Raw genomic sequence first — 24698 nt, 5'->3', positions numbered from 1 at the left:
ACACACCTGTCTATATAAGGTCCCACAGTTGACAGTGCATTTCAGAGCAAATACCAAGCCATGTGGCCAAACTGAGCAATCGGAGGAGAAGGGCCTTGGTCAGGGAGGTGACCAAGAACCCGATGGTCTGACAGAGTTCTTCTGTGGAGATGGGAGAACCTTCTGGAAAGACAACCATCTCTGCAGCGCTCCACCAATCAGGCCTTTATGGTAGAGTGGCTAGATGGAAGCCACTCCTCAGTAAAAGGCACCACAGACTGCTTGGAGTTAAAGGACTCTCAGACCATGAGAAACAAGATTCTCTGGTCTGATGAAACCAAGATTGGACTCTTTGGCCTGAATGCCAAGCGTTACATCTGGAGGAAACCTGGCACCATCCCTACGGTGAAGCATAGTGGTTGCAGCATCATGCTGTAGAGTTGTTTTTCAGTGGCAGGGACTGATGCTCCCCATCCAACCTGACAGAGCTTGTGAATGGGATAAACTGCACTGCCCAAATACAGGTGTGCCAAGCTTGTATCGGCATACCCAAGAATACTCTAAACTGTAATTGCTGCCCACAGTGCTTCAACAAAGTACTGAGTAAAGGGTCTGAATAATTAATTTGCAAAAATGTAAAGAATCCAGTTTTTGCATTGTCATTATGGGGTACAGTATTGTGTGTAGATTGATGAGGGGAAATAACAATTTAATATATTTTAGAACATGGCTGTAACGTAACAAAATGTGGAAAAATTCAAGGGGTCTGAATACTTTCCGAATGCACTGTATGTCTCATTAATGACATTCATGTGTTCCTGCTTTCCTTTTCCAGAATAAAGTGATCAACATTGACAGACTGAAGGTGAAGCTTCAGGTAAGAGCCTTATAATGGATTCTATAATCTGTCCTTATTTCTCAATCCTGCCCAAACTATACAGCCCCTGTTACCCCATCAGGCGTGGTGTGTGTGTGTGTGTGTGTGTGTGTGTGTGTGTGTGTGTCCCATCTCTCCTACAGTGATGTATCAGGGTTATCACCACAAATTAATTGCACAACCTAACCTAATTGTCTAAATAACTAATAAAAACAATTCTGATTCAGTAGTTATATCTCCGTGAATCTTCTACACTAAGCCCAATGTTCTCCTGACCCCAGTCACTCACTGCAGAGGCTCTCTGTTTCTCTGTCTGTGTGTCTGTCTCTTTCCCTCTCTTTCCCTCTCTTTCCCTCTCTCTCTCCCTCTCCATCCCTTTCCATCTCTCTCCCCTTCCCTCTGTCTCTCTCTCTCTCATCCTCCTCTCTCTCTCTCTCATTCCCTCTCTCTCTCCCTCTCCATCCCTTTCCATCTCTCTCTCTCTGTCTCTCTCTCTCTCTCTCTCATCCTCCTCTCTCTCTCTCTCTCATCCTCCTCTCTCTTTCTCAATTCAATGTAAGAAGCATTATTGGCATGGGAAACATATGTTTACATTGCCAAAGCCAGTACATTGGATTTGTTTTTTGTTTTGTAGGCAGTGTGCACATAGCCTGTCTTCTTCTCTTGAGAGCCAGGTCTGCCTTTGGCGGCCTTTCTCAATAGCAAGGCTATGTTCACTGAGTCTGCACATAGTCAACGATTTTAGTTTATACCACTAGTTTATATTCATGAGTATGGGGGGGAGGAGAAGCCTTTAGTACCTGTATGATGGGGGTGGGATGGAAACAGAAAGTAAGAGGGAGAGAAGGAAAGAAAAACACAACTCAACTGAAAACTCATACACAGAGCCAGCCACCGTGTATTGAAATTCCACTGCACACAAAAAAATCACTTTTCAAATGTATTTTATTATAAACCAACATGAGGGTCGAGGGATGCAAACACCTAGTAAGCAAACCCCTGGACTGGTAGCCTCTGGGGGGTACCAGTGGTGAGGTAATGGAGGACAGTACCAGTGGTGAGGTAATGGAGGACAGTACCAGTGGTGAGGTAATGGAGGACAGTACCAGTGGTGAGGTAATGGGGGGGGCAGTACCAGTGGTGAGGTAATGGGGGACAGTACCAGTGGTGAGGTAATGGGGGACAGTACCAGTGGTGAGGTAATGGGGGGGCAGTACCAGTGGTGAGGTAATGGGGGACAGTACCAGTGGTGAGGTAATGGGGGGGGGGCAGTACCAGTGGTGAGGTAATGGAGGACAGTAGCAAATGCTGGAGGAGATTGAGAGGCATAATTAGCAGAAATTCCACAGAGGTTTGACTAATGGGGTGACAGGGCGGAGGCAGCCACTAGTTTATATTCATGAGTATGACCTGATGCCTTATGCCCGCTTCACCTACCTGCACAGCATGCTGGGAAGTCACGAAGACTCCATATTCATTATCAAGCTTTCCCCCCAGTTTGAATCCAAGTTCAAAACGTTCCTAACATCAATTCTAAATTGGTCCTCTACCCCCTCGCCCCAACCCCCTACTTTAAGTTAAGTGAGAGCGACAGTGAATGCCATTTCAATTTTTGTTTGTGAGACTTGAACTCTATGTCTTACCTCAAAGGAGTTTTATGTTAAGCAATGAAACCGTGGTATTGAAATGATTAATTCCTATAGAGGTGAATCCTAACTTCCCATTGACATCACTGCAACATCACTGAGAACTTAGAATGCACCCCAATGGGAAATTATACATTTACCTTTAATAATTCTCCTCTTCTTTCTCCAGATCTGGGACACAGCTGGACAGGAGCGTTTCCGCAGCGTCACACACGCCTACTACCGTGACGCCAATGGTGAGACAGACACACACACACACTTCCTCTTTTTACTCTCTCACACCCAGACAAACACACTTGTGTGATTCTGTCTCAATACTGCTACAGCTGCTGTGGTGACAGAAACCAGAGGGATTCTCTCCCTCATTAAGAAACAAGCTGCATTATACGTTACTTAAAGTGCTGCTTAGTATGCTGAGTTTCATAACATTTAAATGCAGATTAGGATGATATGTAATTGAGCTGAATAAAATGTATGGTTCACTGTTTACATGTCTGTGAGAATGCAATTTGATTATTACCATTTGTCTTGAATGTGTGACTGTCTAAAAAAAAATTTTTTTTTATTCTGGATGGGTGGGTGGATGGGTGGGTGGATGAGTGGGTGGATGGATAGGTGGATGGATAGGTGGATGGATGGATGGATGGATAGATAGATGGGTGGGTAGGTGGATGGATGGATGGGTAGGTGGATGGATGGATGGATAGATAGATAGATGGATGGGTAGGTGGATGGATGGATGGATACATAGATAGATGTGTGGGTGGGTGGGTGGGTAGGTGGATAGATGGATGGGTGGGTGGGTGGATGGATGGGTGGATAAGTGGGTGGATAGATGGGTGGATAGATGGGTGGGTGTCGCTCTGGATAAGAGCGTCTGCTAAATTACTTAAATGTAAATGTAATGTATGTGTGTGTGTGTGTGTGTGTATGGGTGGATGGGTTGGTGGGTGGGTGGGTGGGTGTGTGGATGGATGGATGGGCGGTGGGTGGATAGGTTAATGGGTGGATAGATGGGTGGGTGGGGGGATAGATGGGTGGGCGGGTGGATGGGTGGGTGGGTTAGTGGATGGGTGGTTTAGTGGGTGGGTGGGTGGATAGGGCCGGTTGGTGGAAAGGGTAGGTAGGTGGGTGGGTGGATGGGTGGATAAGTGGGTCGGTGGGTGGATGTATAGATGGGTGGTGTGTGTGGGTGGATGGGTGGGTGGATGGGTCGGTGGGTGGGTGGATAGGTTAATGGGTGGATAGGTTAATGGGTGGGTGGGGGGATAGATGGGTCGGTGGGTGGATGGATAAGTGGGTGGGTGTGTGTGGATGGATGGATAGATGGATGGGTGGATAGATGGATGGGTTGGTGGGTGGATGGATGGGTGGATAAATGGGTTGGTGGGTGGATGGATAGATAGATATATGGGTGGGTGTGTGTGTATGGATGGATGGGTGGGTGGGTTGGTGGGTGGATGGGTGGGTGGGTTGGTGGGTGGATGGGTTGGTGGGTGGGTGGATGGTGGGTGGATAGGTTAATGGATAGATGGATGGGTGGGTGGATGGATAAGGGGGTCGGTGGGTGGATGGATAGATGGGTGGGTGTGTGTGGATGGATGGATAGGTGGATGGATAAGTGGGTGGATGGATAGATGGATGGGTGGGTGTGTGTGTGTGTGTATGGGTGGATGGGTTGGTGGGTTGGTGGGTGGGTGTGTGGATGGATCGGTGGGTGGATAGGTTAATGGGTGGATAGATGGGTGGGTGGGGGATAGATGGATGGGTGGGTGGGTTAGTGGATGGGTGGGTGGATAGGGCCGGTGGGTGGATGGATGGATGTATGGATGGATAGATGGGTCGGTGGGTGGATGGATAAGTGGGTCGGTGGGTGGATGGATAGATGGGTGGTTGTGTGTGTGGATGGATGGATAGATGGATGGGTGGATAGATGGATGGGTGGGTGGGTGGCTGGATGGGTGGAAAAATGGGTGGGTGGATGGGTGGGTGGGTGGATAAGTGGGTTGGTGGGTGGATGGATAGATGGGTGGGTGTGTGTGGGTGGATGGGTGGGTGGGTGGGTGGGTGGGTGGATGGATGGGCCGGTGGGTGGATAGGTTAATGGGTGGATAGATGGGTGGGTGGGGCGATAGATGGGTGGATGGGTGAGCAGGTGGATTGGTGGGTTAGTGGGTGGGTGGTTTAGTGGGTGGGTGGATAGATGGGCCGTTGGGTGGATGGATAGATGGGTGGGTGGGTGGGTGGATGGATAAGTGGGTCGGTGGGTGGATGGATAGATGGGTGGGTGTGTGTGTGTGTGGATGGATGGATGGATAGATGGATGGATGGGTTGGTGGGTGGATGGATGGGTGGATAAATGGGTTGGTGGGTGGATGGATAGATGGGTGGATGGATGGGTGGGTGGGTGGGTTGGTTGGTGGGTGGATGGGTGGGTGGGTTGGTGGGTGGATGGGTTGGTGGGTGGGTGGATGTATGGGCCGGTGGGTGGATAGGTTAATGGATAGATGGATGGGTGGGTGGATGGATAAGGGGGTCGGTGGGTGGATGGATAGATGGGTGGGTGTGTGTGGATGGATGGATAGGTGGATGGATAAGTGGGTGGATGGATAGATGGATGGGTGGGTGTGTGTGTGTGTGTATGGGTGGATGGGTTGGTGGGTTGGTGGGTGGGTGTGTGGATGGATGGGCCGGTGGGTGGATAGGTTAATGGGTGGATAGATGGGTGGGTGGGGGATAGATGGATGGGTGGGTGGGTTAGTGGATGGGTGGGTGGATAGGGCCGGTGGGTGGATGGATGGATGTATGGATGGATAGATGGGTCGTGGGTGGATGGATAAGTGGGTCGGTGGGTGGATGGATAGATGGGTGGTTGTGTGTGTGGATGGATGGATAGATGGATGGGTGGATAGATGGATGGGTGGGTGGGTGGCTGGATAGGTGGAAAAATGGGTGGGTGGATGGGTGGGTGGGTGGATAAGTGGGTTGGTGGGTGGATGGATAGATGGGTGGGTGTGTGTATGGGTGGATGGGTGGGTGGGTGGGTGGATGGATGGATGTAGGGTGGATAGGTTAATGGATAGATGGATGGGTGGGTGGATGGATAAGGGGTCGGTGGGTGGATGGATAGATGGGTGGGTGTGTGTGGATGGATGGATAGGTGGATGGATAAGTGGGTGGATGGATAGATGGATGGGTGGGTGTGTGTGTGTGGTATGGGTGGATGGGTTGGTGGGTTGGTGGGTGGGTGTGTGGATGGATGGGCCGGTGGGTGGATAGGTTAATGGGTGGATAGATGGGTGGGTGGGGGATAGATGGATGGGTGGGTGGGTTAGTGGATGGGTGGGTGGATAGGGCCGGTGGGTGGATGGATGGATGTATGGATGGATAGATGGGTCGGTGGGTGGATGGATAAGTGGGTCGGTGGGTGGATGGATAGATGGGTGGTTGTGTGTGTGGATGGATGGATAGATGGATGGGTGGATAGATGGATGGGTGGGTGGGTGGCTGGATGGGTGGAAAAATGGGTGGGTGGATGGGTGGGTGGGTGGATAAGTGGGTTGGTGGGTGGATGGATAGATGGGTGGGTGTGTGTATGGGTGGATGGGTGGGTGGGTGGGTGGGTGGGTGGATGGATGGGCCGGTGGGTGGATAGGTTAATGGGTGGATAGATGGGTGGGTGGGGCGATAGATGGGTGGATGGGTGAGCAGGTGGATTGGTGGGTTAGTGGGTGGGTGGTTTAGTGGGTGGGTGGATAGATGGGCCGTTGGGTGGATGGATAGATGGGTCGGTGGGTGGGTGGATGGATAAGTGGGTCGGTGGGTGGATGGATAGATGGGTGGGTGTGTGTGTGTGTGGATGGATGGATGGATAGATGGATGGATGGGTTGGTGGGTGGATGGATGGGTGGATAAATGGGTTGGTGGGTGGATGGATAGATGGGTGGATGGATGGGTGGGTGGGTGGGTGGGTGGGTTGGTTGGTGGGTGGATGGGTGGGTGGGTTGGTGGGTGGATGGGTTGGTGGGTGGGTGGATGTATGGGCCGGTGGGTGGATAGGTTAATGGATAGATGGATGGGTGGGTGGATGGATAAGGGGGTCGGTGGGTGGATGGATAGATGGGTGGGTGTGTGTGGATGGATGGATAGGTGGATGGATAAGTGGGTGGATGGATAGATGGATGGGTGGGTGTGTGTGTGTGTGTATGGGTGGATGGGTTGGTGGGTTGGTGGGTGGGTGTGTGGATGGATGGGCGGTGGGTGGATAGGTTAATGGGTGGATAGATGGGTGGGTGGGGGATAGATGGATGGGTGGGTGGGTTAGTGGATGGGTGGGTGGATAGGGCCGGTGGGTGGATGGATGGATGTATGGATGGATAGATGGGTCGTGGGTGGATGGATAAGTGGGTCGGTGGGTGGATGGATAGATGGGTGGTTGTGTGTGTGGATGGATGGATAGATGGATGGGTGGATAGATGGATGGGTGGGTGGGTGGCTGGATAGGTGGAAAAATGGGTGGGTGGATGGGTGGGTGGGTGGATAAGTGGGTTGGTGGGTGGATGGATAGATGGGTGGGTGTGTGTATGGGTGGATGGGTGGGTGGGTGGGTGGATGGATGGGCCGGTGGGTGGATAGGTTAATGGGTGGATAGATGGGTGGGTGGGGGATAGATGGGTGGATGGGTGAGCAGGTGGATTGGTGGGTTAGTGGGTGGGTGGTTTAGTGGGTGGGTGGATAGATGGGCCGTTGGGTGGATGGATAGATGGGTCGGTGGGTGGATGGATAAGTGGGTCGGTGGGTGGATGGATAGATGGGTGGGTGTGTGTGTGTGTGTGGATGGATGGATGGATAGATGGATGGGTGGATAGATGGATGGGTTGGTGGGTGGATGGATGGGTGGATAAATGGGTTGGTGGGTGGATGGATAGATGGGTGGATGGATGGATGGGTGGGTGGGTGGGTGGGTGGGTGGGTTGGTTGGTGGGTGGATGGGTGGGTGGGTGGGTTGGTGGGTGGATGGGTTGGTGGGTGGGTGGATGTATGGGCCGGTGGGTGGATAGGTTAATGGATAGATGGATGGGTGGGTGGATGGATGGATGGATGGATGGATGGATGGATGGATGGATGGATGGATGGATAGATGGGTGGATGGGTGGGTGTATGGATGGATAGGTGGATGGATAAGTGGGTGGATGGATGGATAGATGGATGGGTGGATAGATGGGTGGATGGATAGATGGATGGGTGGATAGATGGGTGGATATATAGCATGTTCACATGGTGCATGTTTCTAACGTTTTCAGTCTCCTTAAAAGCATGTGTTCGCCTTGATTCTGTCTTATTTAGCAACATTTGAAATAGTTTTTTACATTGGATAAAAGCTGCGACACAGAGCTACAAAATTGTATATTATTCACTGCATATTAGGAACAATTGGAAAGTAGTTCTGCAATGAATGATGATTAACTTGTAACCTCACTTTTGAATGTTTTGGTACCTACTGGAGAGCTCTTCTTTGTCTACACCCATTCAGCATCATTCACACCCTGTTAAGCTTTAGCTTCACCCATCTCTTTAAGGTTTGATCTGAGCATTCTGTCCTAACAACAGCAGACAAAGCACCCAAGCTAACTGGCTAGCAATTGTCACAGTGACTTTCTATTAAAATGGACACTTGCATAGTGGAGTCTATTGTTAAGACATGTAGCTAGCTAGCTAAACAATGAATCATAATCGCAACTCATGACATTACTACTAGGTTCAATGTTAGCTAGCTAACATTAGGCTTTTACAAGCAAAGCAAATGGCTCTGAGATACGAATAATAAGATGATTACATGTAACACTGGGGCGGCAAGATTGAATCCCCGAGCCGACAAGGTAAAAATCTGTCATTCTGACCCTGAACAAGGCAGTCAACCCAGTGTTCCTAGGTCATCATTGAAAATAAGAATTTGTTCTTAACTGACTTACCTAGTTAAATGAGAAGAAATCATTAGCTCGCGAGCCAGTCAGCTAACTTTGGCTAGCTAGCTAACAGTACACCTTAACTTGGAATGAAAAGACTATGTCAAAACTAGAAACGTGTAATATCTGAAAATGTAGCTAGCTAGACTATCTTACCCGTGGTCTGAAATCGGAGTAGCTAGCCAGAGGGGATTTACCAGCTACGTCTATCAACGGTTGTCGCAGTGACATTCTATTTTGTTGTAGATAGCTAGCTACCGGCCAATAACAATCCAGGTGGTATTGGAATGGTTTTAAGAAGAGAAACACCTCTCCTCTGGCTAGCCAGGTTGACATCAATCTCCACTAAAGCAGTACCGGGCTGGACCGGCCTGTTCAGCAGGGAAACAGACAGAGAGCATGCTCTCTAGAGGCTTCATTAGAACAAGGTATTATATTCATCATTTAAAGGTTACATTTAGATATGGACCTCATCGTTGTTGTCATCAACAGCAGTGTCTCCATCTTCATGTCCTTATCATCATCATTATTCATGGTCATCATCATCATCACAATATTCATCATCATATTTGTCTTCTTCCTCATCATTATCATGATCACCACTATCATCATTACCATGCGGGTGTGTGTGTGTGGCTCCCGTGTAGCTCAGTTGGTAGAGCATGGCACTTGTAACGCCAGGGTTGTGGGTTTGATACCCACGGGGGACAAATACAAAAACGTATACACTCAATACTGTAAGTTGCTCTGGATAAGAGCTCCTGCTACAGTAAGTGACTACAATGTGTGCTCCAGCTCTCCACGCCATTTGATCAGGTATGATGGGTGCATGTTTTAGCCTCTACACCCTGCCACATAAACGCTTCCTCCACATCAACTGAATGTGGTTATAACCCCAAAGCTTTTGCTTTTGATATGGTTCCCTGGGACGTTTCTGTAACCCAAACAACTCCTCAGCTACCCTGCGAGATAGGAAGTCAGTGACTGCAGCCCAAGTAGCACCCTATTCCCTATGTAGTGCACTACTTTTGACCAGGTCCCGTAGGGCTATGGTCAAAAGTAGTGCACTACATAGGGAAGATGGTGCCATTTGCGCCACATCCAGTTGGTTTTGAAATCAATGAGGCGCAGACATTAGTCGAGGGACTGCTTCTGTGATTTCTATAGCTTTAGTAAAGCAAAGACAGTCAAACCCCTGGCAGCCAGTCACTGCCTCCCACAGCTCGGCAGACCTCACTGAAATTCTCAGCAACAGCAAAGAGTTCTACTGTACCACTTCACTTTTTCATAGTATATCTCAATGGTTGTCGCAGTGACATTCTATTTTCTTGTAGCTAGAAAAAAAATATATATATATATATATAATCTCCTCCTCTCTCTATGTATATTATCTCTCTCCTCCTCTCCCTCCGTTCTCCGTTCTCTCTCTTTGAAGAGAACCCTGTCTGGCAATCAGACAGATAAGAGAGACAGGACATCAACTAGAAACAAATAGCCCAGTGGAGAGGCACTACTATAGCCTAGCCTACACTCGCTCTACTTAGACAGGGATTTATGTGGAAGTGGCTAAATTAATCATCCTGGTTTTTAGATGGTGAATAGCCTGGTCCCAGATCTGTTTGTGTTGTCTTGCCAGCTCCTCCCAAACAATGACCTCAGGAAATGGCAAGACAGCACAAACAGATCTGAAATAAAGCTAGAGGGAGAACAAACACTCTCCTCCTCTGTTTTCTCAGTACTCTAATCTTTCATCATCTTTCCCTGATTGTTTACCATCCTACAGAAATCTACAGTCATTGCTCAGAGAGAGTAATTTAATATTATCCCATATGTTTTGGGTGAAATATCACAGCAGCAAGATTTGTGAGCTGTTGTCACAAGAAAAGAGCAACCAGTGAAGAACAAACACCATTGTAAATACAACCCATATTTATTGATTTTCACTTTTGTAGTTGAACTATTTGCACATCGTTACAACACTGTATATACAAATAATATTACATCTGAAATGTCGTTATTCTTTTGGAACTTTTGTGTAATGTTTGCTGTTCATTTTTGTGTGTTTATTTCACTTTTGTATATTATCTATTTCACTTGCTTTGGCAATGTAAACATATGTTTCCCATGTCAATAAAGCCTCTTAAATCGGAGAGGGAGGGAGAGAGAGAAATTTGGGAAAAAGACCGTCTTCTCTCTCGGAGTGGCAGCACACTCAGCCACAGAGGAGCATAATAAATTAAATGTGCTGTTATCTGTGGATGTTCCTGTAGGAAGGAGAGCTGTGGCTAGACTGGGTATAGGCTAGGCTGGTGTGTTCCGCATGGTGACCAGTGTAGAGTGTGGTGGAGTTTGGTGATTTACAACTTAGAGAGAGAGGAGTGGGATGAAGAGTGGGAGGGGTGTATTATTTTAGGGACATAGTTATGGATGTATTCTGTGACAAGAGAGAGTGTGTGTTTGTGCGTGCCTACCTCCATCTCTCAGTATCTCTATTGTCTTGTCTTGACTATCATTAATGTGATGTCAATTTGTTTTATCAAATCTATTAACAATGTTTAATTATTATGATAATTAAATTAATCCCGCAACAATTAACTCATTCACAATCTTGGGGCACCACGGAAAAAGTTTATTTAACAAGTTACCGTTTTCCGAATGAACTCTTAACACTTCTAGCGTCCCGCCTCGACAACTTCAAATTAACCTCTTCAACCTATGGGGGCGCTATGTCATTATTGGATAAAAAAACGTGCCCGTTTTAAGCGCAATATTTTGTCACGAAAAGATGCTCGACTATGCATATAATTGCCAGCTTTGGAAAGAAAACACTCTGACGTTTTCAAAACTGCAAAGATATTATCTGTGAGTGCCCCAGAACTGATTTTACAGGCGAAACCAAGATGAAACTTCAAACAGGAAATGAGCAGGATTTTTGACGCTCTGTTTTACTATCGTCTCCTTATAAGGCTGTGAATATGCTGTGAACGAGCTTATGCGCTCTGCCGTTCGTCCAAGATGTCTGCAGCATTGTGGCGTGTTTGTAGGCATATCATTGGAAGATTGACCATAAGAGACTACATTTACCTGGTGTCCCGCCCGGTGTCCTGTGTCGAAATTATTGTGTAATCTGTAGGTCCATGCGCATTCCATTTCTTCAGAAGAGAAAGTCAACTGCCACGAAGGATTTATCGTCGATAGATATGTGAAAAACACCTTGAGGATTGATTCTAAACATCGGTTTGCCATGTTTCTGTCGATATTATGGAGTTAATTTGGAAAAAAGTTTGCGTTTTAATGACTTAATATTTTTTTTCTTTTTTCTTTTTCTTTTTTTTCTTACCCAAACGTGATGAACAAAACGGAGCGATTAGTCGACACAAATAATATTTTTTGTAAAAACGGAACATTTGCTATCTAACTGAGAGTCTCCTCATTGAAAACATCTGAAGTTCTTCAAAGGTAAATGATTTTATTTGAATCCTTTTCTGGTTTTTGTGAAAATGTTGCATGCTGAAAGACAGGCATAATCCTATGCTAGGCTATCAATACTGTTACACAAATGCTTGTTTAGCTATGGTTCAAAAGCATATTTTGAAAATCTGAGATGACAGTGTTGTTAACAAAAGGCTAAGCTTGAGAGCAAATAGATTAATTTAATTTCATTTGCGATTTTCATGAATAGTTAACGTTGTGTTATGCGAATGAGCTTGCGGATAGATTTACACAATCCTGGATACAGGTTTTTTTCGTAGCTAAACGTGACGCAGAAAACGGAGCGATTTGTCCTAAACAAATAATCTTTCAGGAAAAACTGAACATTTGCTATCGGAGAGTCTCCTTATTGAAAACATCCGAAGTTCTTCAAAGGTAAATGATTTTATTTGAATGCTTTTCTGGTTTTTGTGAAAATGTTGCCTGCTGAATGCTAACGCTAAATGCTATGCTAAATGCTACGCTAGCTATCAATACTGTTAAACAAATGCTTGTTTTGCAATGGTTGAGAAGCATATTTTGAAAATCTGAGATGACAGTGTTGTTAACAAAAGGCTAAGCTTGAGAGCAAATAGATTCATTTCATTTCATTTGCGATTTTCATGAATAGTTAACGTTGCGTTATGGTAATGAGCTTGAGGCTGTAGTCACGATACCGGATCCGGGATGGCTCGACGCAAGAAGTTAAATTACTATAAATATTTAATGTTTTCCAGAATGGATCTTTCAGAGTACCACCCGGTAGTTCTTGGTCATGTTTACCAGACTAAAGTACTTAAACAGCTGCAGACTGAATGTTCCTGTGTGGTCTTTAGTTTTGTAGAGATGTTCTGGTTCTCTGTTGAAAGTTTCAGAGTTCTAGCCATTACGTCCCTCTCAGCTCACACTGTTGGTCTCGTTGGTATAATGTACATTTTGTCGGAAGGGGTTTTATACACTTCTGGGAAAAGGGGGCACTCCATGACTCCGATGTAATGTCTACGCTCACTTGGGCGTAGCCAACTGACTTGGTTAAGACCTGTTAAGGCTACCCCTGTTTACTGCCCCTTCTGGAGGAATTGGGTACCCATATAAAACAGGATACATTTTTGTCAAAAGTTGCTAATATATGCATATAAAAAATATTATCGAATACAAAACACTCTAAAGCTTCTAAAACCGTTTAAATTTTGTCTCTATGTAAAGCAGAAGTCTCAGGGCATGCATTCTCCCAAAGTCTCTCTTGTCATGGAAAAAGTTGGCCCAACTTTGACGTCATCGTATACGCACTTCCCAAACAGTTACAGCTCTGGGAACAGTCTATACGTGTTCAGCGCGAAGCCTGCTTTCAATGGGGCTTCTCATTGTGAGAATTGCGTGCTCACGAGACTTTGAGCGTGCCGAAAGGTCTCGGTCACGCGAAAAAAAAGGGTACGCTTATGCGCGCTCTGCTCGGGTGATGTCTTTTCCTCAGGATCGATTAAACGACGTGTGTGTTTCGCTTCGTCCTCACGATTTCTGTGCACCTTTATAACATGTTAAAGCTTAATTATGAACATAGATTGACAAGTTTACTCGACATATAATATGTAAGTTCGACGTTTTGGTGCGCATCCACTTGAATTTTGCCTACATTTCGACCGAAATGTGGCTATTTTGAGAACCGAAAGACACAGACTTGAAAACTAAACGCTGTTTTGGTAAGTATAATCCCTTCCAGGTCTTCTGATGGAAGAACAGCAAAGGTAAGGGAATATTTATGTGGTAATTTTGGGTTTCTGTCGACTCCAAGATAGAGGAGCCATAATGCTAATTTTGGAGCGCTGACTCCTAGTATAGCCTAGTGAACGCAACCTGTAACGTTAAAAATAAATGTAACACAGCGATTGCATTTAGAAGAAGTGTATCTTCCTATACATATGTAAAACATGCATATTTAGTCAAAGTTTATGATGTGTATTCCTTGTTAGCTGACGTTATCTGCCGGAGCTATTTCATTTCTCCTGACATTTTAGTAGCATTTTTTGAACGATGCGTCATTGTAAACAGAGATTTATGGATATATATTGCAGATTATTGAAAAAAAAATGAATGTACTGTGTAACATGTTATATTACTGTCATCTGATGAAGATTTCAAAAGGTTAGTGAAATGATTTTTCTTTTAATCCTGCGTTTGTTGATTGCATATTTTTTCCTACTTGGCTATGCTAATGAGCTATGTCTGCGGTGGTGGTTTGACATAAATATGTGCTATGTTTTCGCCGTAAAACATTTTAGAAATCTGACTTGCTGGGTAGATAAACAACTTGTTTATCTCTCATTTGAGCTTTTGGACTTGTTAATGTGTGGAGGTTAAATATTTTTAGGATTATTTCTTGCGTTCCCTGCGCCACATTCCAGCTGAGGGGGTGGGGGGGGGGGGTTCCTGTTTGGGAACGTGTATCTTAAGACTTCATATGAAAAACAATTCTCTCATTTAGAAGGCTGACTTCACATTACATCTTCTCACAGATAGTTTCATATTTAATCATATACGTTCCCCCACATTTGGATGTGACCCTGACAACTGGGAAATGTATACATTCAGAGATACAGTTATGTTGTTATGCTGTCCTTCATGAGATACCCAAACACAACTGATCTGACAAAAAAAAAATTGGAGTACCCACGGACCACTCCAACCGCTTGGATTTACAGAAATATTGTTTAATTCCCCACTTTTGGAGGATGGAGTTTTGGCGGGAAGAATGTCTTTGTTCTAGAGAGTAAATCCTCTCTCGGTACTGCAATGGCCGTCATAAAACGGCCATCTTCCCCTCTGCGGGAGAGAGGGCGCTGTAGAGCGGACCCACTGTAACCTGATCCCTCTGATTCTCATCTCTACCTCCATCTATCTCTTCTCAACTCTACCTCTATCTTTCACCATCTCTCTCTTCTCAACTCTACCTCCATCTCTCTCTTCTCAACTCTACCTCCATCTTTCACCATCTCTCTCTTCTCAACTCTACCTCCATCTCTCTCTTCTCAACTCTACCTCCATCTTTCACCATCTCTCTCTTCTCAACTCTACCTCCATCTCTCTCCATCTCTCTCTTCTCAACTCTACCTCTATCTTTCACCATCTCTCTCTTCTCAACTCTACCTCCATCTCTCTCTTCTCAACTCTACCTCCATCTTTCACCATCTCTCTCTTCTCAACTCTACCTCCATCTCTCTCCATCTCTCTCTTCTCAACTCTACCTCCATCTCTCTCCATCTCTCTCTTCTCAACTCTACCTCCATCTTTCACCATCTCTCTCTTCTCAACTCTACCTCCATCTCTCTCCATCTCTCTCTTCTCAACTCTACCTCCATATCTCTCTCTTCTCAACTCTACCTCCATCTCTCTCCATCTCTCTCTTCTCAACTCTACCTCTATCTCTCACCATCTCTCTTCTCAACTCTACCTCCATCTCTCTCTTCTCAACTCTACCTCCATCTCTCTCTTCTCAACTCTACCTCCATCTCTCACCATCTCTCTCTTCTCAACTCTACCTCCATCTCTCACCATCTCTCTCTTCTCAACTCTACCTCCATCTCTCTCCATCTCTCTCTTCTCAACTCTACCTCCATCTCTCTCTTCTCAACTCTACCTCTCACCATCTCTCTCTTCTCAACTCTACCTCTCACCATCTCTCTCTTCTCAACTCTACCTCCATCTCTCACCATCTCTCTTCTCAACTCTACCCCCATCTCTCTCTTCTCAACTCTACCTCTATCTCTCACCATCTCTCTCTTCTCAACTCTACCTCCATCTCTCTCTTCTCAACTCTACCCCCATCTCTCTCCATCTCTCTCTTCTCAACTCTACCTCCATCTCTCTCCATCTCTCTCTTCTCAACTCTACCTCTATCTCTCACCATCTCTCTCTTCTCAACTCTACCTCCATCTCTCACCATCTCTCTTCTCAACTCTACCTCCATCTCTCTCTTCTCAACTCTACCTCCATCTCTCTCTTCTCAACTCTACCTCCATCTCTCACCATCTCTCTCTTCTCAACTCTACCTCCATCTCTCACCATCTCTCTTCTCAACTCTACCTCCATCTCTTACCTTCTCAACTCTCCACCTACCTCCAGGTGTTGTCTTAATCAGTTTAATATAACACTGTCTGGTAACTAATGATCACACTGTCTGGATCAGTTTAATGTAACACTGTCTGGTAACTAATGATCACACTGTCTGGATCAGTTTAATGTAACACTGTCTGGTAACTAATGATCACACTGTCTGGATCAGTTTAATGTAACACTGTCTGGTAACTAATGATCACACTGTCTGGATCAGTTTAATGGGTAGCGATCTATCACACTGTCTGTGGATCATCTATCATATGAACAGGAGCATGTGATATGTTTGATAGGTCTTTTGAAATATGTATTATGTAAGAATTGCTTGTCATAAAGGATATATCTGAAAAGGAATGTTTACACAATTCTAGGCCTTGTCCTCTCTGAGCCTGGGCAGGCTCACTGGCTGTGTAGGGCAGGCCTGTCTTAATCAGGCCCGCAGAGAGCAAGAAGGAGAATTTACTCTATGTGCCCTCCTCAATAATAATGAATAAAGGAACTCAGTCAACCGTGAACTACTTGGGAAGCCACAGGTCCAAGAGGCTAAGCCTAAAGGACAAATTGGAACGTTAGCCAATAATTAGTTTCAAATGAACTCTTCGTTGTCAATGGGTTCTGCCAGGCCTGCTACTTCACTAACATTTACTTTTGCTCTCTCCCACTTCTTCTCTCTCTATCTTCCTCGCTCCCGTCTCTCTCTCAGCTCTCCTGCTGCTGTATGACGTGACCAACAGAACATCTTTTGACAACATCAAGGTAGGACTCTCCATTTATCTTATTTTCTCTTCCCCTCTTTTTTATGTTCTAATAAGCCCTGAAAATAGCCTGTAATAACATTTACATTTAAGTCATTTAGCAGACGCTCTTATCCAGAGCGACTTACAAATTGGTGCTTTCACCTTATGACATCCAGTGGAACAGCCACTTTACAATAGTGCATCTAGGTCTTTTAAGGGGGGTGAGAAGGATTACTTTATCCTATCCTAGGTATTCCTTAAAGAGGTGGGGTTTCAGGTGTCTCCGGAAGGTGGTGATTGACTCCGCTGTCCTGGCGTCGTGAGGGAGTTTGTTCCACCATTGGGGGGCCAGAGCAGCGAACAGTTTTGACTGGGCTGAGCGGGAACTGTACTTCCTCAGTGGTAGGGAGGCGAGCAGGCCAGAGGTGGATGAACGCAGTGCCCTTGTTTGGGTGTAGGGCCTGATCAGAGCCTGGAGGTACTGAGGTGCTGTTCCCCTCACAGCTCCGTAGGCAAGCACCATGGTCTTGTAGCGGATGCGAGCTTCAACTGGAAGCCAGTGGAGAGAGCGGAGGAGCGGGGTGACGTGAGAGAACTTGGGAAGGTTAAACACCAGACGGGCTGCGGCGTTCTGGATGAGTTGTAGGGGTTTAATGGCACAGGCAGGGAGCCCAGCCAACAGTGAGTTGCAGTAATCCAGACGGGAGATGACAAGTGCCTGGATTAGGACCTGCGCCGCTTCCTGTGTGAGGCAGGGTCGTACTCTGCGGATGTTGTAGAGCATGAACCTACAGGAACGGGCCACCGCCTTGATGTTAGTTGAGAACGACAGGGTGTTGTCCAGGATCACGCCAAGGTTCTTAGCGCTCTGGGAGGAGGACACAATGGAGTTGTCAACCGTGATGGCGAGATCATGGAACGGGCAGTCCTTCCCGGGAGGAAGAGCAGCTCCGTCTTGCCGAGGTTCAGCTTGAGGTGGTGATCCGTCATCCACACTGATATGTCTGCCAGACATGCAGAGATGCGATTCGCCACCTGGTCATCGGAGGGGGGAAAGGAGAAGATTAATTGTGTGTCGTCTGCATAGCAATGATAGGAGAGACCATGTGAGGTTATGACAGAGCCAAGTGACTTGGTGTATAGCGAGAATAGGAGAGGGCCTAGAACAGAGCCCTGGGGGACACCAGTGGTGAGAGCGCGTGGTGAGGAGACAGATTCTCGCCACGCCACCTGGTAGGAGCGACCTGTCAGGTAGGACGCAATCCAAGCATGGGCCGCGCCGGAGATGCCCAACTCGGAGAGGGTGGAGAGGAGGATCTGATGGTTCACAGTATCGAAGGCAGCCGATAGGTCTAGAAGGATGAGAGCAGAGGAGAGAGAGTTAGCTTTAGCAGTGCGGAGTGCCTCCGTGATACAGAGAAGAGCAGTCTCAGTTGAATGACTAGACTTGAAACCTGACTGATTTGGATCAAGAAGGTCATTCTGAGAGAGATAGCGGGAGAGCTGGCCAAGGACGGCACGTTCAAGAGTTTTGGAGAGAAAAGAAAGAAGGGATACTGGTCTGTAGTTGTTGACATCGGAGGGATCGAGTGTAGGTTTTTTCAGAAGGGGTGCAACTCTCGCTCTCTTGAAGACTGGAGGGACGTAGCCAGCGGTCAGGGATGAGTTGATGAGCGAGGTGAGGTAAGGGAGAAGGTCACCGGAGATGGTCTGGAGAAGAGAGGAGGGGATAGGGTCAAGCGGGCAGGTTGTTGGGCGGCCGGCCGTCACAAGACGCGAGATGTCATCTGGAGAGAGAGGGGAGAAAGAGGTCAGAGCACAGGGTAGGGCAGTGTGAGCAGAACCAGCGGTGTCGTTTGACTTAGCAAACGAGGATCGGATGTTGTCGACCTTCTTTTCAAAATGGTTGACGAAGTCATCTGCAGAGAGGGAGGAGGGGGAGGGGGAGGAGGATTCAAGAGGGAGGAGAATGTGGCAAAGAGCTTCCTAGGGTTAGAGGCAGATGCTTGGAATTTAGAGTGGTAGAAAGTGGCTTTAGCAGCAGAGACAGAGGAGGAAAATGTAGAGAGGAGGGAGTGAAAGGATGCCAGGTCCGCAGGGAGGCGAGTTTTCCTCCATTTCCGCTCGGCTGCCCGGAGCCCTGTTCTGTGAGCTCGCAATGAGTCGTCGAGCCACGGAGCGGGAGGGGAGGACCGAGCCGGCCTGGAGGATAGGGGACATAGAGAGTCAAAGGATGCAGAAAGGGAGGAGAGGAGGGTTGAGGAGGCAGAATCAGGAGATAGGTTGGAGAAGGTTTGAGCAGAGGGAAGAGATGATAGGATGGAAGAGGAGAGAGTAGCGGGGGAGAGAGAGCGAAGGTTGGGACGGCGCGATACCATCCGAGTAGGGGCAGTGTGGGAAGTGTTGGATGAGAGCGAGAGGGAAAAGGATACAAGGTAGTGGTCGGAGACTTGGAGGGGAGTTGCAATGAGGCTGACATAAGAGTGCTTTCATGGAACCTATTTGGCTAATTATTGTGTTAGAAACTTTCTAAGTGACTTGGAGGTCTGTTTGATAATGGAGAAAATATGTCTGTCTCTCAAGTGTCATTTTGTAACAAAGCCATAACAGTGTAATGATATATCATTATATTGCGCGTGGGAGGGATGTAAGATCCTGTCATTTCTTTATCTGCTGCTGCTGCACCTGTCAGCAATAGGGAGGGAGGGAGAGGGGGAGAGATTGTACCCCTGTGTGTGTGATTGACAGTGTAGATTTAGCCCTTGGGGGTGCTGTTAGTCCCGGCTGTCTGTGTGACTCTGTCTCCCTATAGGCTGCCCCAAGGACCATTCGTCTGTCTGTCTTTCTGTCCGTCCGTCTCCCAGCCTGCCTATCTCTCACTCTCCTCATCACCAGAGCTCTCAGGGGAGCCTCTAACAGTGTGCTGATGGCCACTGAATGGATGTGGCTCACAGGGCGTGTTTCTGTCACTCTGTGGTGTTGACTCAGACCTGTGATTAGTGATTCTACGAGATGGAAACGTCAGGTGTTGTTCTGTCTACTCACCACATACCTTGTGCTATTCATTTCAAGTTTGATGTTTTTTCTAACGTCAAAGGTTTTTAGGAAGCCTTTGCAATTTTCTGAAAAGATATGGTAAAGTTTTACACCAAAGCATCAACACTTGTGGCAGTCATTGGTACATTGATTTGTATTCATTGTTTCCCTTACACCTCATGCCCATGAACTGGACCTGCTGCCTACCAGACCTGGGTTCAAATACTATTTGAAATAATAGTATTAATAAGATGTGTTTGATTGAGCTTGTCTGTTGCAATGGAACCAAAAGACATGTCCCATGTAAACATGTCCCATATCATGTCCCATATCTTTCAGGTGTCTCCACCTTCCGGAGACACCTGAAACCCCACCTCTTTAAGGAATACCTAGGATAGGATAAAGTAATCCCTCTCACCCCCCCTTAAAAGATTTAGATGCACTACTGTTCCACTGGATGTCATTAGGTGAATGCACCAATTTGTAAGTCGCTCTGGATAAGAGCGTCTGCTAAATGACTTAAATGTAAATGTAAACCCCGCACACCTGGTACTCCAGACAGGCAAAGGCAAACGCTCAAAGTATTTGAAAGATTTGAAATAGTATTTAAACCCAGGTATGCTGCGTACACTACAGTACAAAGCCTAACTTGAGATGTACACACTTAACTTAACCCCTTAGAGTTGATTGACGCACTGTTGCATCAATTGCATAACAAAACAATCCCCATCAAAATATGTCCGTTTTAAGCTAGAGAGATATCAGTTTTTCAATCTGAGGTGAATGGTGGCAGAGCCAGAGTGGTGTTTGTCAGACCATGAGACATCCCAAAAATCAGTCTCCTCACGTAAATGTCTGTAGCGTCCGAACGGTTTGGCCTACAAACTAGGACCCCTCTATGGAAAGATGAGACTCATGAACATGATGTGTTCTCCGATTTGCTCTATGACCCCCATAAGTGTCAGGACTCTCGTCTGAAGTCGATATCGTCTGAAGTCCATGTGCCAACTTCTGTTTGCCAACTTCTGTTTGGCCCTCAACCATTTGGGCTACAAACTAATGGGACCCCACAAGTGTCACGGGACTCGTCTGAAGGTAACCGGTACCAGTTTTTTTTATATATAAGTATGAAGGTAGTTTTGTGCCTACCCCAAATAGTGAAATAGTCCATATTATAACCATCCTAAAACAATTCCGTATGTCAGCTTAGCACCCCTCTCCCCTCCGACGTCTTTGACGTTGCATTCATGCCAACGGAAGATTTGCTTGAAAACTCTATTTACATCTAAGTCCCTCAAGGTCGGATGTCAGGCCTGTTTTCAACTAATGTATTCAACTTGAAACTGATGAAACTGAACACAATGAGCAGGATGGGATGGCTGTAGCCAAGATATGTCTGTTAGCTCTGGATGAAGAATGGTTTGGCCTCCTCCTGGCAGCAACAGCAGGAACACTGGTCCCAGATAACAGGATGAAGAATGGCATAGATAAGAATTACCCAACCACTCACAAAGAAGACATTCATTATCTATGAGTTATGGGATTTATTGCATTGCAATCCAAGTCCCGTTTTTCTGGTGTATGAAGTAGGGTTCTAAAATGTCTGTATTTTTCCCACAATTCCCAGGTTTTACAGAATTCCAGGTAGGATGATTATCCTCGCCTGATTCCAGGAATGTTTCAAACAGGACTCCTGGGAAGCCTGGACATTTTGGGAAAGAGTCATTTTGCAACCCCAGTGTGAATTAGATATGAAGGATTGTATAGTTCATACCAGTGGGATCTTACTGGTCAAAAGGACTACTATAAGATGGGTTTTATAGGCTTGTGTGCTGCTTGTATTTCTGTAGTGTCCCATGCCTCTGTTTGTGCCATCACTTGTTATAGCTTCATTAAAGGACTCTTCTTCAAAGGGCTTTCTTGCTAACATTTAAGACATTTACATTTAAGTCATTTAGCAGACGCTCTTATCCAGCGACTTACAAATTGGTGCTTTCACCTTATGACATCCAGTGGAACAGCCACTTTACAATAGTGCATCTAAGTCTTTTAAGGGGGGGGGGGGGTGAGAAGGATTACTTTATCCTATCCTAGGTATTCCTTAAAGAGGTGGGGTTTCAGGTGTCTCCGGAAGGTGGTGATTGACTCCGCTGTCCTGGCGTCGTGAGGGAGTTTGTTCCACCATTGGGGGGCCAGAGCAGCGAACAGTTTTGACTGGGCTGAGCGGGAACTGTTCTTCCTCAGTGGTAGGGAGGCGAGCAGGCCAGAGGTGGATGAACGCAGTGCCCTTGTTTGGGTGTAGGGCCTGATCAGAGCCTGGAGGTACTGAGGTGCCGTTCCCCTCACAGCTCCGTAGGCAAGCACCATGGTCTTGTAGCGGATGCGAGCTTCAACTGGAAGCCAGTGGAGAGAGCGGAGGAGCGGGGTGACGTGAGAGAACTTGGGAAGGTTGAACACCAGACGGGCTGCGGCGTTCTGGATGAGTTGTAGGGGTTTAATGGCACAGGCAGGGAGCCCAGCCAACAGCGAGTTGCAGTAATCCAGACGGGAGATGACAAGTGCCTGGATTAGGACCTGCGCCGCTTCCTGTGTGAGGCAGGGTCGTACTCTGCGGATGTTGTAGAGCATGAACCTACAGGAACGGGCCACCGCCTTGATGTTAGTTGAGAACGACAGGGTGTTGTCCAGGATCACGCCAAGGTTCTTAGCGCTCTGGGAGGAGGACACGATGGAGTTGTCAACCGTGATGGCGAGATCATGGAACGGGCAGTCCTTCCCCGGGAGGAAGAGCAGCTCCGTCTTGCCGAGGTTCAGCTTGAGGTGGTGATCCGTCATCCACACTGATATGTCTGCCAGACATGCAGAGATGCGATTCGCCACCTGGTCATCAGAGGGGGAAAGGAGAAGATTAATTGTGTGTCGTCTGCATAGCAATGATAGGAGAGACCATGTGAGGTTATGACAGAGCCAAGTGACTTGGTGTATAGCGAGAATAGGAGAGGGCCTAGAACAGAGCCCTGGGGGACACCAGTGGTGAGAGCGCGTGGTGAGGAGACAGATTCTCGCCACGCCACCTGGTAGGAGCGACCTGTCAGGTAGGACGCAATCCAAGCGTGGGCCGCGCCGGAGATGCCCAACTCGGAGAGGGTGGAGAGGAGGATCTGATGGTTCACAGTATCGAAGGCAGCCGATAGGTCTAGAAGGATGAGAGCAGAGGAGAGAGAGTTAGCTTTAGCAGTGCGGAGTGCCTCCGTGATACAGAGAAGAGCAGTCTCAGTTGAATGACTAGTCTTGAAACCTGACTGATTTGGATCAAGAAGGTCATTCTGAGAGAGATAGCGGGAGAGCTGGCCAAGGACGGCACGTTCAAGAGTTTTGGAGAGAAAAGAAAGAAGGGATACTGGTCTGTAGTTGTTGACATCGGAGGGATCGAGTGTAGGTTTTTTCAGAAGGGGTGCAACTCTCGCTCTCTTGAAGACGGGAGAGACGTAGCCAGCGGTCAGGGATGAGTTGATGAGCGAGGTGAGGTAAGGGAGAAGGTCACCGGAAATGGTCTGGAGAAGAGAGGAGGGGATAGGGTCAAGCGGGCAGGTTGTTGGGCGGCCGGCCGTCACAAGACGCGAGATGTCATCTGGAGAGAGAGGGGAGAAAGAGGTCAGAGCACAGGGTAGGGCAGTGTGAGCAGAACCAGCGGTGTCGTTTGACTTAGCAAACGAGGATCGGATGTCGTCGACCTTCTTTTCAAAATGGTTGACGAAGTCATCTGCAGAGAGGGAGGAGGGGGAGGGGGAGGAGGATTCAGGAGGGAGGAGAAGGTGGCAAAGAGCTTCCTAGGGTTAGAGGCAGATGCTTGGAATTTAGAGTGGTAGAAAGTGGCTTTAGCAGCAGAGACAGAGGAGGAAAATGTAGAGAGGAGGGAGTGAAAGGATGCCAGGTCCGCAGGGAGGCGAGTTTTCCTCCATTTCCGCTCGGCTGCCCGGAGCCCTGTTCTGTGAGCTCGCAATGAGTCGTCGAGCCACGGAGCGGGAGGGGAGGACCGAGCCAGCCTGGAGGATAGGGGACATAGAGAGTCAAAGGATGCAGAAAGGGAGGAGAGGAGGGTTGAGGAGGCAGAATCAGGAGATAGGTTGGAGAAGGTTTGAGCAGAGGGAAGAGATGATAGGATGGAAGAGGAGAGAGTAGCGGGGGAGAGAGAGCGAAGGTTGGGACGGCGCGATACCATCCGAGTAGGGGCAGTGTGGGAAGTGTTGGATGAGAGCGAGAGGGAAAAGGATACAAGGTAGTGGTCGGAGACTTGGAGGGGAGTTGCAATGAGGTTAGTGGAAGAACAGCATCTAGTAAAGATGAGGTCGAGCGTATTGCCTGCTTTGTGAGTAAGGGGGGAAGGTGAGAGGGTGAGGTCAAAAGAGGAGAGGAGTGGAAAGAAGGAGGCAGAGAGGAATGAGTCAAACGTAGACGTGGGGAGGTTAAAGTCGCCCAGAACTGTGAGAGGTGAGCCGTCCTCAGGAAAGGAGCTTATCAAGGCATCAAGCTCATTGATGAACTCTCCGAGGGAACCTGGAGGGCGATAAATGATAAGGATGTTAAGCTTGAAAGGGCTGGTAACTGTGACAGCATGGAATTCAAAGGAGGCGATAGACAGATGGGTAAGGGGAGAAAGAGAGAATGACCACTTGGGAGAGATGAGGATCCCGGTGCCACCACCCCGCTGACCAGAAGCTCTCGGGGTGTGCGAGAACACGTGGGCGGACGAAGAGAGAGCAGTAGGAGTAGCGGTGTTGTCTGTGGTGATCCATGTTTCCGTCAGTGCCAAGAAGTCGAGGGACTGGAGGGAGGCATAGGCTGAGATGAACTCTGCCTTGTTGGCCGCAGATCG

At 47.4% G+C, this 24698-nt stretch overlaps 1 protein-coding gene across 1 annotated transcript in view; it reads left to right on the top strand.

The window, feature by feature from the left end:
• The window catches only part of LOC135568764 (ras-related protein Rab-26-like), a 111730-nt gene that overhangs the window by 42117 nt on the left and 44915 nt on the right, over positions 1-24698 (top strand). Inside the window, exons 2-4 of the mRNA XM_065015471.1 lie at positions 815-856; positions 2672-2738; positions 16753-16805. Of these exons, the coding sequence (XP_064871543.1) occupies positions 815-856; positions 2672-2738; positions 16753-16805 (162 nt within the window). The remainder of the gene's footprint in view (positions 1-814; positions 857-2671; positions 2739-16752; positions 16806-24698) is intronic.

This window comes from Oncorhynchus nerka, unplaced genomic scaffold, assembly GCF_034236695.1.
Source record: "Oncorhynchus nerka isolate Pitt River unplaced genomic scaffold, Oner_Uvic_2.0 unplaced_scaffold_1408, whole genome shotgun sequence".
Taxonomy (NCBI): domain Eukaryota; kingdom Metazoa; phylum Chordata; class Actinopteri; order Salmoniformes; family Salmonidae; genus Oncorhynchus; species Oncorhynchus nerka.
This window is presented reverse-complemented; position numbering and strand designations above follow the sequence as displayed.